This window comes from Wolffia australiana, chromosome 8 (assembly GCF_029677425.1).
Source record: "Wolffia australiana isolate 7733 chromosome 8, ASM2967742v1".
NCBI lineage: Eukaryota > Viridiplantae > Streptophyta > Magnoliopsida > Alismatales > Araceae > Wolffia > Wolffia australiana.
Window position 1 is genome coordinate 14607062 of NC_135842.1, and position 16964 is coordinate 14624025.

General features: G+C 40.7%; 1 protein-coding gene across 1 annotated transcript; it reads right to left on the reverse strand.

Annotated features, from left to right (window-relative positions):
* Positions 1 to 8455: 8455 nt before the first annotated feature.
* Positions 8456 to 11838, reverse strand: LOC144706390 (Ras-induced vulval development antagonist protein). The gene is made up of 2 exons (XM_078579311.1): positions 9806 to 11838; positions 8456 to 8610 (listed from the first exon to the last, which is right to left on the reverse strand). The coding sequence occupies exon 1, from the start codon at positions 11813 to 11815 to the stop codon at positions 9809 to 9811; it is 2007 nt and encodes a 668-aa protein (XP_078435437.1). The 5' UTR covers positions 11816 to 11838; the 3' UTR covers positions 8456 to 8610; positions 9806 to 9808.
* Positions 11839 to 16964: the final 5126 nt, after the last annotated feature.

Genomic DNA, 16964 nt, shown 5'->3' on the forward strand with positions numbered 1-16964 from the left:
GGAGCATAACCTAATCATCTTTTTAAGAAGAAACATAACCTGTTATAAACGTTTATTTTTTCAAAGTAAAACAAAAGGTAAATACATTATTAGTGAAAAAATAAAAATACTTGAAATAGATAAAATCAATTTCTTCATGCTACAATTTCCATTCATGCAAACCAAAATTTGATAATGATTATGCATTACTGATTATACTTAAATTGTTAGAGCTTTCTCATTATTCCAAAAGTATTTGCAAAACTATCACATCAAACAACTCCTCTTCAATAATATTATTTTATGGATACCATGATATAGGCTGATTTTACAAACCAAAAATTACATTGAGGCGATTCGGGTTTCTCAAACAAGCAGTTCAGAATTGATATTGTAATCCCACAGTTTTTTAAATATCTCATAACTAATAGTTTATTTCCATGCAATTTGACTTGCCTTTTTCTATTGCATAGATAAAGAAATAGGTATAAGTTGGTATTATATCTTGTTTATTTTTTAAAAAAGTAAGTACTATAAAATATTTTATTATTGATGGCCATTGTTAGAGTAGACCTACTTGGCTCATTGTGGACTTATTCGACGCTCGCTCCGACTTTGCATCAGCTACATCCACTATTTTATCTACCTTTGTCTCTCTCCTCCTCCCCCATTATATATCAACGCATGTAATCTTCCTATTATTTCATCTATTATAGGGTTTCTTGATCCATTGGTCAATATGGTATCAAAGCCCCAGGTTTTCCCCTCTCACAACTACCACCTCTAGTGAGTTGCCTCCTTCCTTTTTGGCCACTCTTCTCCTACGACCGCTCTCTTTTTCCTCCTCCACCTGTGCTCCCTCTTCCGCATTAGGCTCCTAACACCCACTTGCATCAACTCCCAACGCTCACCCATGCCATCTTTTGACACCAACTCACTCCGCCTCCTAGTGCCCCACGGTGTTGCCTGCAAGCACCCACCTACACTGCCCCCAACACTCCTGGACACCTCTTGGCGCCCCCACACTACCTACCAGCAACCCTGAGTCACCTCCCGGTGCTCAAACGACATCTCCAACACTGCTCAAGGTGTTTGGGGAGGTACCCCTTCTCAGTGACATCTTGTTTCTCATTAATCTTGATGGTTGCAGATCTTAGGTGATCATGACGCAACTCACTTGACCAAAAAATATCTTCAATTTACATAATTATGTGTCATGGGCCTTTGGATTGAGGTCATACAATGTGCTTTATCATTCGTCAAATGATCCTCTAGTGCTTACTATGTCCACATTTGCTTCTTCGTCTTATTTGGACTCAACTATCCTCATCTAGATATCTCATACCATTATCCATCCCATTGTTGAGCCTCTCACCTATATTCATCCTGCTAAGTAACTTTGGACAACACTAAAGAACGTGTATGACAATCAAAGGATAGTGACCACACAGTGCAGATCTTTGAGACACTCCTTGCATACAAGCTAAGGAATTAATATTTTGTTGCATAGGTCTACTACGACAAGTAGAATCATATGTTCAAAAAATGTGGGAAACAGTCTGGGCGGCGTAACACTTCACAACTGGCTTTCATGCATTATTTGTCAACTTCTTTAACACCATGAAGTGTTCGATCTCTGACTTTCTAGGTGACATTAACCTCCATTAAATATGTGGTACTTCGCTACTACATTGGTAGCATGGCTCCTTTATTAGCCAATACATCCTCTCTTCCCACTTCTTCCACATCAGGTTCACACACCCTCGTTACATCTTCATTTTTACCTTATATCATTAACTTGGGGTCTCCTACCATATGACTAGCACACCCACCATTTTATCACCTGACAAGTCTACTCCTAACCATCAACATGCTACCATTGTTAATGGCTAGACTTATCCATTCAAAGGCCATGGTAATATTGTCATTACCCCCTGATTATTCCTCTATCTCATGTTTCCTTTGTTCCCAGATTTCCTACTGACATGTTACCTATCAATGCCATTATTTGAGACCTCATTTACTTAGTTAAAATTTTCCTTTTTCATTATACCTTCCAATATCTTTATATTTGATGGAGGATTAGTTTGGGGCACAAGAATGGACGAGGCATCTATGAGATAATTTCTGATGAAACTTCTATAGTCTTTGGGCTCTTCTTGTCTCATCTACATCCACTTCATCTCTTTTGTGGCATTGTCATTTAGGACATAGTTGTTTTAGAAACTTCAAAAAATCTTCCTTGGGTTCTCTCTCAACAAGTTTGTGTGTGAGTCATGTCAATTGTGCAAACACCATCGTTGTTCATACTTGAGTCAAGATGGGATTCCATCCATAATATCCTTTGACCTCGTTCAATTTAATGTGTGGGATCCCTTTTGCGCTCCGTTAGTCTTGGGCCATCATTACTACATTGTCTTTGTGGATGATTACACGCGGGTGAGCTGGGTCTATCTTCTACAATATTTTAGCCAAGTTCCCACCGTTGTTGTTCACTTCTTTACCGAGGCCATTACTCAATACTCTACTATACTCAAAATTCTTTGCACCAACACTTTGCACATTTTATTCTGATCTTGACCATGTGTTCATATACATATTAGTAAAATGGTGTTGTTAAACGAAAATATCGCCAATTTCTTGACACTGCTCGCACACTACTCTTTAATGAAAATTCTTCATTAGACCTTGTTATTTGTGGTTTGATGCCATCTTTAAAACTACTTATCACTAGAAATGGCTTCATCCCGCCCTGATTGGCAGAGTAATTCCAATTCATCACTTTTCACCCCTATTGTTCTATTTTTTCTATTACCCACTTGAGTCTTTAGATGCATTACTTTTGTCCCATACCACTCTCCCTCTCTTTCAAAGTTGGGCCCTCGTGCCCCCAAGGGGTTTTTGTCAGCTACTCATGGAGGCATAAGGGTTACCGGGTCTATTTTCTCAATGCTCATCGCGACATGACAGCAGCTAAAATTAATTTTCACTAGGATTATCCTTTATTTTGTCCATTATTGACTTCTCCTTGATCCCGCAGTTCATCACCTTTGATTTTCCTCATTTGGTGGTCATTGTCTAATCATTTCCTACCCTTTCTATCATCGAATTTCTCCATCATGTGCTCCTCCACATGCACCTAAAGCTCTGTCCCCATCCAACTCCTTCTGCCCAGGATCATACAAGACCCATATAGTTGCCACTTTGGATATTCAAAGGGATGATCATCATCTCCATTTGATGCAGGACGACTAGGGGAGAGATGACTAGGGGAGAGAGGACTAGGGAGATGGGTATGACAATGATGTTGGAAAAGGCAGGACGGGTTTGGGTAGAGGGATAAAACAGACCTCAAAAATTCACACGATCGGCTTCGAAAACTTAAATCCGGTGAAATACTAGTGGTGCAGCCCCTTTCCTCGTCGAGGGCGGGAGTACTGTCTTCAACCACCGCGATGAAATCAAAGCTCCAAATTCAATAAATCCGAATTCACGTCGCGAGAAAATATCGCGAGTAAACCTAATCCACTAGTTGTTAAGATTCCAAGAAAATCAAGAAACAAATCCAACGGTGGTGGATGAATTCTTGCGGAGCACTGGACGAAAAACACTCGACACCAAAGAGTTCAGGTGTACCTCGGCACCAGAGCGCGTGAAGAGGATGCGGGTAATTCTGATCGTGGCGAGGCTCGGCGTTTCGGGCGTTGTATGGCCCACTGGACAAAATAACTGGGAGTTCCAGGCGTTGAGCGGCCCTGGCGATGAACGTGGCGGGCGAGAGGCGAATGTAGACAGAGGACAGACAAGGCTGCTCGACGCGTCGTTGGCGGGACGATTGACGTGCGCTTCTACAGGGTGTCGCAAATCCAACTACGTGATCAGTTGGCATGGGGTCAAGGGGGGAGTCGCCCCCTTGCGGGGTGCGGGGCAGCGCCCCGACACCAAACCGATATGCACGATGACCTTTGGTGGCGAGGGCGTGCGGGGCATGGGCGACCGGGTTGGAGGCCTGCGCGGTGTCGCTTGCGCGGGCGGTCAGTGACGACGGGGGGGGGTGGGGTGGCCTTGCGCCTTGGCGCAGGGCGGCCATGCGCTGGGGGGGGGGGGGGGCAGCCTAGCGCTAGGGCGCTGGGCGGCCTTGCGCCTGGGCGCAAGGTGGCCTGGCGCTAGGGCGCGGGGGCGGCCTGGCACTAGGGCGCGGGGTGGCCTGGCGCAAGGGCGCGAGGCGGCCAGGCGCGTGGGCGCTGGGCGGCCTTGCGCCTGGGCGCGGGGCGGCCTGGTGCTTCGGCGCGAGGCGATCTGGCGCGAGGGTGCGGGGCGGCCTTGTGTTGGGGCGCTGGGCGGCCTGATGCGAGGGCGGTGGGCAGAAAGGAGGAGAGAAGAGAGGGTGAGAAAGAGAGAGAGAGAGAGAGAGAGAGAGAGAGAGAGAGAGACGAAGGAAGAAAAAGAAGAAAGAGCGAGAGGGAGGCCCGCGTCGACGACGACGGCGGTGGCGACGGTGGTAGGGGTGGAGATAAGATAGGGGAGGCTGGGCAGTCCTCCAAAAAGAGTTAAAACAAACTCAATTCTTGAATAATGACTGCCTAATTGTTTCTTGAAACATTGGCCTATACATATAGGCCTTGGAGGAAAGAGCAAATACAGTTAAAAGAAATAAAAATAAAGACGAGCGACGTGACGGGCGACGTGGTTTCGTGTCACGTCTGGGGGCAGTTCTGGATCTGCCTTTGGCGACGTGTGAGGACGCGTGACGGGGCGGGTGGAGACGTGCCTGATGTTGGCGTGTTGACTTGATCCGGTGACGATGGCGGGATGTCTTCAGCGGTCGTGTTGACTTTAGATGACGGTGGTGACGCGGCCGGTGTCGATGCATTGACGTCGTCGCCACCGCATATTCCCCTCCACAAAGGTACTAGTGTCTACGCCAAGTACCCCATTTCTCATTTTTTTTTCCTACGATCACATTTCTCCTTTAGCACCTTTGCTCTTTTTGTGGCCTTCGAGTCAATTCCACTGACGTATGGTGAGGCTACTAATGTACCTAAGTGGAAGGAGGCTATTGACTTGGGGATATATGCTTTGGTGGGTCAATGAACTTGGACACTCATACCTCATCCTCGCAATGCAAACATCATCGCATGAAAGTGGGTGTTCACACTAAAGCATAACCCAGATGGCTCCAGTTTACAACACAAGGCCTGTTTGGTTGCTCTTGGTTTCACATATGCATGTGGCATCAACTACATAGAGACACTCTCTCTTGTGGTTCTACTAAACTTCATGCACATGAAAGATGAATCAAGAATGGTCTATATATCAGTTAAATGAATCGAATGTCTTTCTTTAAGGGGAATCATCGAATGTGTGTCCTTTGAAACATGCCATTTATGAACTTAAAGAAAGTCCACAAGTATAGTTCACCATGTTAGGTGGTATTCCAGTGCAATTTGGATTCTCATAATGCCTTGAGTATCCAATATTGCTTACAAAGACCACTAAAGCTGGGATTCTCATCCTAGATATTTACGTGGATAACATTTTTGTGATTTGTAGTGATGATGATGGAATTCAAGATACCAAACCAGACCCAGTGTCCTAAAGCATATCAAGAGCATACTTCCACTTTGAGACAGCCTGCTTGCCATCTTGATAGGTGAACACAATCCCACTACCTCCACTATTTTATCTCCGCCTCTCGCTTCTCCTCTTCTTTTTACAAAGATATGTAATCCTCCTTTCCTTTCATTATTTCTAAAGTTTATTGTTCCCTTTGTCAACAACCATTATGTAATCAATGAAGGCAAGCCTGATTCATATAATGTTTTCTTATAATTTACTTTAATTGAGAAATATAAATAAATTAAGGTTGGTCCTAATATCTTTGCGATGAGAAACTTAGTTAATGCTTCGTGTGAAAAACTTAAAATTACAGAGGAATTTAGGGCTCATTATTTTCCACTATCCATAATGTCATGCATTTTAATATTTTGTTTTTAAATGCTAGTGCACATAAAAGTATTTTTAAAAATAACAAAAAATACATTAAGCGCACATCTTGCGTGCCTGATAAGTATTTAATTAAAATAAGCTTATAAATGTAAATTTTATGGCTTAAAAAATTAATATTAGTTTGTTTTTATATGAAAAATAATGGTGTAGTGCCAAATTTGGAAATAGGTTAAGACCTTGTTCTATTAATGATTAGAAAAATAGAAAATGACAGTTATAATATCTGGGACAGAAAGAATGATAATCACCTTACTATCTCCTCTTATCAGGTTGGCGACATCATGGGTAATTCTTATGCCCCCTGAATAATTATCTAGATTTCATATTAAGTAGTATTAACTTTGACATATGATAGATCACCATGCAGGAATGTATAACTTTTTAAGGCAATTTTTAATGGCAATACATGTGTGTATAAGATTATGTGAAGTAATTATCAATTGGAATCCCCTTTTGCAATTTTCTGAAGTTACTGCAAAATAGTTCACATAAATTATATTCACAAAATAATTCACATATACCATCTGATATTAATAGAGGTAGTCTTACAATGTCTATGTATTTCTACTCTCTCTATTTGTATAATTTGATGGTTGAGTTTATTTTTTGAAAAATCGTGTGAATGGTACGACTTACAATGTGTTAATTGAAATAGCACCGGTTTTGTGGATAATATTTTGTATCACTTCACATTGAACCATAGGCATCTACCTTAATTTCAGGTCAACAAAATTAGGTATGATTTCACATTGCTCTTGTGATTAGCAAATCACTTGGCATAAAATTACACAATGAGATTTAATAATTAATTTAATATGCAAATCCGCATTTTGTATTTCAAAAAGTCTTGAGCTATTACAAGTTCAGAGAAAGCTGATCTTGTTAGGAGTGTCACATAAAAAGAACACCCTAAGTCGATGGATAATGAAAATATTTCAATTCACTATAATGAAATGCATTGCAAATTTTTTATTTTTCCAAATTGTACATCACCATGCACCATGCATAACAAACCAATTCAGAATGGCAGAGTTGAAGAAAAAATATTACATCTCATTATAACAACATTTGAATGAAAATTGCAAAACTTGGATTTCAACTTAACAATTAATTAAGATTCCACATATATGAATTTTTTCTCTTAACGGATTATTCATTATTTAGTATAACTTTAAGTAATTTTCTAAATGAATAAATTTTATGTATTTTGGATCTATTTAGTGCATGATCTATACTTTAATCTCAATCACGGAATCTCCAAAATAGTTCACAATGCATAAAAAGTATCATATTCATAATTTTTAGCATTGTCATCTAACAAGAGTTCCAAAGTTTCACTTTAATTTTCATTTCTAGATACAACTCGCACTGTCCTTCAATAAAAATCAATGATAATAATTAAATAACCTTTAAATTAAGACAAATAAATTTTTTACTTGTAAAAGTAGCTATAGATAAAGTAGAACTTAAAATACTGTTGTTTAAATCCAACAAAATGGTTTGATTCCCTACAAGTTATCAAGGATAATGCGATCAAACGACATGCTGGCGACAGCTTATTGTATGTTGTTGGATCAAAGATACGCCACCTATCAGTCTGAAGTAAATTAATTCGTGTTTAATTAACAGTTAATATTAAATGGACATAATCACAGCTTTCGTTTCATATTTCCATGAACGACTACTAATTATTCCTGTGATTTCCCAAATCTTCTAATGAGATGTAATTACATATAAACGACTTCAATCAAATCACAAATATTAAAAATTCTCAAAATTTGTCGAAAATGCAGGCCATTTCACATCTCAGTAAAAATCGGATACATAAAAAATATTACGAAGGAGAATTTAATACAGATATTATTCAATGAGCCATCCAATTTGGCTATTTGTGTGATTCCTACATGTTGTAGAATTCAATTTCTACCATAATTCATTCGTGATAATGATCTTTCGTGAAAGTTCATCATGAGAGAAAGAGTGAAGAAAGAGAGATATTGGAGAGTTAGAGACACATCATGAGAAATAATTACTTAGGTTTGGAATGGATTGATCAAATCAATCAACCTGAGTTTCATTGGTCTAAAAGTTTGATAGATCAACGATCGAACCATTCGATCGATCAGATCTTCTTCGAGCCAACATCTGGCTTAATCTCCCCATAAACCTTGGTCATCTCCATACCAATATCCGATATCGTAATCCGGTAAGAGCCCACCAACCGTTATTTGGTATCATTATTCAATTGACCGGTATCGTTAAGAGGCGATATCCAATAATGGATATCGGATACGGACACCGATAGTAGCACCCTAAACAGGTTGATCATCGATCGGTCAGATCTTGCGCGATCTAACAAACCCTGGAGAGAAGTACATCTGGCCTAATCTCCCCATAAACATTCGTTACATTAATTTCTTTTTCTTGAAAAAAGTTAAAATCAAAATCGATCAGCATGCCCCCATCAAACTGGTAATCCTAATTTTTTCTTTAATAACAAGAGAGCATTTCAAAATTGCAAAATTCCTACTAAAACAGCGTGACTATAGGATAAACAAGATTTAATGGCAGATCATCTGACCTGATCGCCTCATCTTCTTCTTAGATCAGCCACTACAAGCCCTGCAAAACGAATGAATAGTTTCAAACTTGCCAATTCCCCTTAAATCAATAATATGAACAAGTCTTAACGTTTTAACGGAAAAAAAAAAGTTTTAACGGACATATAAACTTAAAAAGCCAAGAACAGAGAAGAAGAAGAAGAAAGATCATCCGAGCTTATCATCTAATCATCTTCATCAAGATAGCAAATTCCTCATAAAACAGCGTTATGATCAGGCGAACAAGCTTTAACAGCAGTGGAACAGAGGAAAAAACAGCGGACCGAAACGCAATTATAGTACAAAAGAAGAAGAAGAAAGATCATCAAGTTTCAAACTCAGGAATTCTTCATAAAACACCGTCATAATCGGATGAACAAGCATAAGGACCAGCAGAACACAGAAGAAAACAGCACACCTAAATGAAATTCTAGCGCCCAAAGAAGAACAGAGATCAACCGACCTAATCGCCCATCATGTTCTTCGATCGGCAACCCAAATCCCCAATGAACCAGAAAAAACGCTTTCGAAACCGTGAATTCCTCGTGAAACGATGCGAAAATCGCATAAACAAGCTTTAGCGGCAGATCATAATGAAAGATCATCTGCCCTAATCGCCCCATCTTCTTCCTCCATCAGCCACCCAAATCTCAAGAACAAAAAAAGCTCTCAAAACCGCGAATTCCTCGTCAAACGCCGCCAAAATCGTATAATCAAGCCTAAACAGCAGATCAAAACGAAAGATCACTGACCTAATCGCCCCAACGTCTTCCACAATCAGCCACCCAAATCCCCAGAACAAATAACGCTTTCAAAACCGCGAATTCCTCCTCAAACAGGGGAAAAATCGGATAAACAAGCTTTAAAAGCAAACCAAAACGAAAAATCATCTGCCCTAATCGCCCCAAAGTCTTCCTCCGACAGCCCCCCAAATCTCAAGAACAAAAAAAGCTCTCAAAACCGCGAATTCCACGCCGCCAAAATCGTATAATCAAGCCTAAACAGCAGATTTTTTTTTTAAATGAGCAAAAACAGCAGATCAAAACGAAAGATCACTGACCTAATCGCCCCAACATCTTCCACAATCAGACACCCAAATCCCCAGAACAAAAAAACGCAATCAAAACCACGAATTCCTCGACAAACGCCACCAAATTCGGATAATCAAGCATAAACAGCAGATCAAAACGAAAGATCATCCGACCCAAACGCCTCACCGATCAAGAATCAGGCACATCGGAAGGCTTCGATGCAAACGGATCGTGCCCGGGACTACCCTCCTGGCCAATATGCCGCTGAACCAGCCGCTGCAAATCCGCCATGACCTTCTGCTCGCGCTTCGCCTTCTCTTCGTAGTTGAACATGGCAAGAGCCCTCTTATCCTCAGCGCTGTAAACCTGATTCTCCTTCCTTATACGAATCGCGTTCATCCTCTGGTGCCTGCTCCCGCTCATCACGTAACCCAAAGTCTCAAACTTTTGAATTTCCTCCGCAGACAGACCCACCTCTCCTCTTCTCGGAATTCTCTTCCCCTGCTGCACGTACTGCGCTATGGCGTCTCCTTCGCCCGGCCTTAGCGCGCCTCCGTAGCGTATCTGCCCTTCTGCTCTCGGCAACGGAGTCGGACCGACCAGTGGTTCGCTCTCCACGGCCGAGAGCTTCTTCTGAGCCTCCAGCATCTCCATGAACTTGATGGCTTCTTCGTCGAGTTCTGGGTTCTTCTTCTCTTCTTGTTCTTGCTCTGTTTCCGATGAACTCTCCGGTTTCTTCTTCTTAATCTCGATCGAGGTGGAGGGGTTCTTTCTGGATCTTTTCTTCCTCTTTGTTTGAGATTCTTCTTCCTCGCTCGATTCTTCGTCTGATCTCTGCTTTCGAAGCGCTCTCGTCTCCTTCGTTCCAGTTTTGGCAGCCTTGTCTGACTCGGAATCGGATTCTCGATCTGCTCTTTGCTTTCGCCGTCTTCTTCTCCGGGATTTGGTGGCTCTGTCGGACTCTGAATCGGATTCGTCCACTGATTCTCGATCTGATCTTCGTTTTCGCCGTCTTCTTATCCGGGATTTGGTAGCTCTGTCGGACTCTGAATCGGATTCATCGTCTGATTCTCGATCTGATCTTTGTTTTCGCCGTCTTCTTCTTCGAGATTTCGTAGCTCTGTCGGACTCTGAATCGGATTCATCGTCTGATTCTTGATCTGATCTTTGTTTTCGCCGTCTTCTTCTCCGGGATTTGGTAGCTTTGTCGGACTCGGAATCGGATTCATCGTTTGATATCTGCTTCCTGCGCCGACGGCTTTTCCCAGCCCTATCCGATTTGGAATCGGATTCGGAGGGGCTGCGGTCGACCTTCTCTGGCTTCTGATCATGATCGGAAGGGGAATCGGACGGCTGCCATTCGCCGGGGGGAGGGCTGGGGGTGATGCGCCAGATGCAGTTCTTCAGCTTCCGCCTCAGCTTCTGTCGCTTCACCCGACGGTAGTCCTGGTAGTTCATCCCCTTCAACTCTTCATCGTCGGAGTCGTCAGAACCAGATCGAGCTCGCCGATCGCCACCGCCGCGCCCTCGGAAGGAAGTCGGAATCGAATCCGATTTAAAATCAACATACCTTGAAGCAGGCATCGATTCCGAATTCCAATCCCTAGATTTGTAATCATAGGCAGGGCTTCTGGATCCGCGTCGATTGGAGCCACTGCGGCGATCTTGGCGAGATTTTGAAGATTTCTCCTCGTGATCAGAGTCTTCAGAGCCATGTCGACCTCTCCGATCGTCACCGCCGCGTCCTCGGAAGGAAGTCGGAATCGAATCCGATTTCAAATCAACGTACCTCGAAGCAGGCATTGATTCCGAGTTCCAATCTCTAGATTTGTGATCATAGGCAGGGCTTCTGGATCGGCGTCGATTGGAGTCACTGCGACGACCTTGACGAGATTTTGAAGATTTCTCCTCGTGATCAGATTCTTCAGAGCCAGATCGAACTCTACGATCGTCACCGCCGCGTCCTCGAAAGGAATTCGGGATTGAATCCGATTTCAAATCAACATACCTCGAAGAAGGTATCGATTCCGAGTTCCAATCCCTAGATCTGTGATCGTAGGAAGGGCTTCCGGATCGGCGACGATCGTGGCGAGATCTGGAAGATTGCTTGTCATCGGCGGGAGAAGGAGACGAAGAATTTCTCCGCCGGGGAGCTGCTTCCACGACGGATGCGACCTTCCGGTCGCTTCTCCCCATTTTCAAACCCTTCTTGTCAAGAACAAGATAGAACAGAACGGAGTATTTATAGGAGCCGCGTACAGCTCAGGGCAGGACGACGGATGACGACTTCGGACGATTTTGAACGCCTGACGGATGACGGAAAGATTTGGCGGCAAACTGTCTCCATCTATCCAATCTATCTATCTGTCTGTCTGTATGTATGTATGTATAGATTTCTATCTATCTATCTAATATATATCTATTTACCTGTCAATCTATCTATTTGTATAAATGCACATCTCTCTGTTTATATGTTTGTATGTCTATCTGTCTATTTGTCTATCTGCATGTCTGTCTATCTATCCATCTGTCTGTCTATCCTTCTACCCATTTGTTTGTATGTATGTTTATCCATCCATCCATCCATCTATCTGAGTATTTATCTATCAGTTTATGTCTCTATCTCTTTATAGACCATTTGAAACTGCCAATGAGGTCTAGATTTAATGGTTTGATGAAGTTATAAAAATTTTAACATGCACTAGATCATAAATTTGAAGCTTTGAGACTAATTATTCCACATGGGTGATGTATTCTTTTAAATCCAACAATATCAATTTGTTTGATGTAGGTCCATTAGAATCACTGCCTTCATTGGAAAGTTTCAAGAGAATGATAGAGATAAAGTGTGCACCACGTCTTCATGATCAGTTACCATGTGAGACCTTTAATTCTTTTTTAGAGAGGGAAGAGGGAGAAAAAAATAGAGATAAGAGAAAAGGACGACTCAAAGGCAGAGAGTGAGAAAATTCAAAAAATGTGATAAGTATATCTTCCAACTTTCGTCAAGTGAGCCAATACTCTCATTTTTATCTTCTAATACATTAGATGTAGCTTGGTACCCCACTTGTTAGAGACTCAACCTATGATTGTGTTCAATTGACCCCTTCATTAACTACTCTATATGGCGATATAGGAATTAATATGGAATCTCAATAAAGGTTATTGGATCACATGAGTTGTAAACTAAAGTGATATATGGGCTTAGAGGGTCATACACAAATGATCATTTAGACGTTGAATACTAATGAACATAAAGTTTGGGGGTTTTATGAAAAATTCTAACTTGGTATAAATATGGAAGGTCTTGAGCATACTTCACCCGTGCCAAAATTTTTAAGGGCCCTACTCTTCTTTTCCCTTGTCCTCTTCATTCCCGATGTGATTGGGACTGCATAATGATGACAATGGAGTGGGAATGGGGCTTACCAAGATGTAGGAAGAGATCTAACATTCCAGGGACTATGGGGATTCATCTAGTGGCTCAACATGTCTCACTCAAGGAATTGAGAAATTTCAGATTTGATGCGTGAACATGTGATTTGATCAAATGTCATTTTGAATGTTGTTGTGATTCTGCACAGAGTAAAAATTTTGAGCATGCATTTTAGTGTATTCTTCAATTTCCATGAAGGTTTTAGGTATTGCTTGATTGATGTCGTGTGTAAATAACAATATTTTCTATAGACTTGCATTGTTGAGATATTTGTTACCTTTATGCAATGTATCACAATTACTATGTTAAAGTGTGACCTTTTTGGCCTAGCATATGAGGTTTTTAACATTATCTTTAATGTCCAAAGGAGACAGGAACACAAAAAATATATCTATTTTATTTAACCTACCATTGTATCTGCTGAAGCAAAAGATGCTAGAAACAACTACCACATCAACTCTTAGGGCCACCAGCTGCTGCCGCAACAACCACCCAAGCAAAAAAAGCTAACAGTAGCCTCTACGGCAACATAAGTTTGCATAGAGTACAAGGACAACATGCAGAGGAGGGTTGAAAAGTGCTAAGTCCTCACACACGAGCCTAGGGGAGGTTTGCTTATATATTGTTGGGTTTTCTAAAGGTTTCTGCTATTGGATTAACCAATTAGCTTTGCCAATAAGTTAAAAAGATATTGGATGGACCAAATTATTTCCCGCACTTATAACTTATTCTCTTCTTTCGGGCAATGAATCAACACGTCAGTCACCGAGGGGGACAAATAAAGAAGCAACACATGGTGAGGAGGAGAAGACTGGAAAATTCTGATGTGGAAGGTGGACCACCATTACTTATGAGGGCCCACGGCTACAATTTAATTGCATCCGTTGATGAGGGGGATCCAACAGGGGAGGGACAAGGTAGTCCATTTAATTGCATCCGGCTGCAATTTAATTCCATTGTCGCCTACCACACTAGAGAAACTTTTATGGTGGGGAGAAGGTTGATATTGATCATGACAATCGAGTGTGAGCATTGAGGATGATCCCACCTCGATCGTGGAGAAAGGGAGCTCGATCGTGCCCTATAAAATTTATGAGTGGGTTGTACCTAGGGGGGGGAAGGAAAAAAACCATAAAATAACTCTACCCTCCAAATGTCAGAATTTTTTTACTCATCCATGGCATTTCCAGCTGAAAAGGTGACATATTCCTCAACTCCAAGGAAACATGATGGGTTAGTGAAAGATAAATTTTCTTAGGGGACTTACTTGAAGGAGGAAGCCGTAAACCATTGGACGTCTTGATGCAGGATGACTAGAGGAGACGGGATGGGTTGATGCAAGATGATTAGAGGAGACGGGACGGGATGACAACGGGTGTAGGATATTGGACGACTAAGGAATGGGTAGGTTAAAACAGACCACAAATCACACGATCGATTCCGAAGAATTAAATTCGATGAAATAGTGATGCTGCAGCCCCTTTCCTCGTTGAGGGTGGGAGTACTGTTTTCAACCACAGCGGTGATACCAAGCACCAAAATCAATAAATTCGAATGACCGTCCGCTTGAAGGTTCAAAAACCTATTCAACTAGTTGCTTGAAAATTCAAAATCCAAAGCAAACCCGCCGACGGAGGATGAACCATCGAGGAACACTAGACGAAGAACACCGACAACAAAGAGTGTAGAAGTACCTCAGCACTAGATTAGTGCGTGACGATGATGCGGAGAATTCTCGAGGCGTTGGTGAAGAGCACGGAGTTGAGCGGTGATACGAGCGTGAGGCATGGACGAGCAGCGAGAATGTGGAAGTGGCTGGAGATCTGCGCGCGGGTGGGGGGCGATCCACGCCGGCGGTCTGCTAGCGAGGGTGGCGTCCTGCGTGGAAGGATAGCCTAGTGCACGGGCGGAAAGCCTGTGCACAAACGGTTGGCCTGCGCGGCCGGCGGCTGGTGTGGCGGTGGCCTGCACGTGGACGGGCTGCCGGCGAGGGCAGCGGTCTGCGCACGGGCGGCCGGCCGATGTGGGCGAGAGAGAGAGAGAGAGTTAAAAGCCCCCTGGATGCCAAAAGCCCAGCCAGAATGCTAGAAGTCCAGACAAAATACCATAATCCTTATCCGAATGCCAGAACCTTGCTAGAGTGACAGAAGCATCACTGTTTCTTTTCTTCCTTTTAACTTCAGAATTTTTTTCACATATTTACACATTCACCACACAAAGATCTTAACAAAGTAAGATCCAGTTTCCTTGGGTGTTGTGTGAGGTGCAGTCCAAATTTCAGACTGGACCGTTAATAGAACCAAATTTGGTTCAGTCGCTAAATATGACTAATATACTTTTAGAATTGATTAATTAATACTGAGTTAGGAAATAATTTATTTAAAACATTTGGTGTGATTTTAATAAATTGATATTTAAAAATCGACTATTAATCCATGATATAGTAATTCAATCATGTATTACAATTAATTCCTAATAATTTGTTGATAAACATTGAATTCCATTTTACGAGTTCAAATCATTTAATGTCATTTAGCGCTATATGCATATAGAAATTTTTTATTTACATGCATAAAGAGAATTTATTTTTTATATATTCATATTCACATAATAATCAGTGCTATCCAACATTATCTCCACATCCAACTCTATCTCCATTCATTCTTCAAATATCTAGAGGGCTAGTAAATTTATTTGATCAATTGACTGAGATAATTAATCAATGAGTAATATGGGGCTATTGTTCAATCAAATGGATTGATGAAGCCCGTTTAAACTTCTCTGAAGGGTTGATGGAAGCTCTACTAGGTCTCTGAGCCTACTGTCTTTGCATGCAAGAGTCATTCAACAATTACTTAGGAAAGTTTTCACAATCTCTCATAAAAAATTAATTAATATTATGTCCTTAGTAAAATGTTTAACGATGGTCACATCACATGCATAAATACATATATGAATTAATAAAAACATCTACACCATTTTATACGTCTTTACTCAAGGGGCTAATGGGATTAATGAAACATAGAAAACAGACGGGGTTGTATCACAATAATTGTTCACGCTTCAATGGTTTATGCAATATATCACCTTGTTCTAAATCTTTCCTAATTAAAGAATTTGTGTTTTCAGAGTCATTTAGTTTTTTTGAATCTATTAAAATTGTTTTATTGGTAAAATATTGATAATATGTCATTTCACAAATATAAACACATTTGAATAGAAATTTTGTGTACAAACTATCTATTATACAGTTTTATTCAATTGGATAATGAGCTTGATGAAAAACAGGAAATAAATTCAGCGTGATTTTTAAATAAAAAAATTAATTATAAGTTAAATTCCAATTCAAAATAACACATTTTCTAAATATTCTAAATTATAAAAAAATAACTTTGTGTTTTATAGGATTTTATTTACTGTGAGTAAACTAATATTAGGTTATCCGTAGTATTTTAATAGCATTTAATCGCTCAAATATAAAATAAAATTTTAATTTAAAACGTAAGTCTAAAGAAACTTTTATACACATTTATCCAATAGGCTAATGGCCTTGACGACAAAATAGTAAATAAATTCAATGGCTTTGCATCACAATATCACTAAAAGCTCAAAGCCTATGAAATATACCATATTTGAAAAACACTCCAAACTAAAAACAAATCTGTCAATACTGTTTTCTTCATAACATTTTGACTACATTTCATGTCACAAATACAAAATAGGCTGGAATAAAAAATCTCATTTTAACCAACCTAATATAAAGTTTATTAAATGTGTTAATAGGCTATATTATGAAGTAGGAAATAAATTCGGCAGGGTTGTAGCACTAATTTATCAAATAAAAAATAAATGGGTTGTAGTCCATTTTATAAATCTTCTTAGCTTATTATCTCTTCTTCTTTATATTTT

Coding starts and splice junctions, on each gene's coding strand:
- LOC144706390 (XM_078579311.1), bottom strand. CDS start 11,815: ATGGGGAGAAGCGACCGGAAGGTCGCATCCGTCGTGGAAGCAGCTCCC.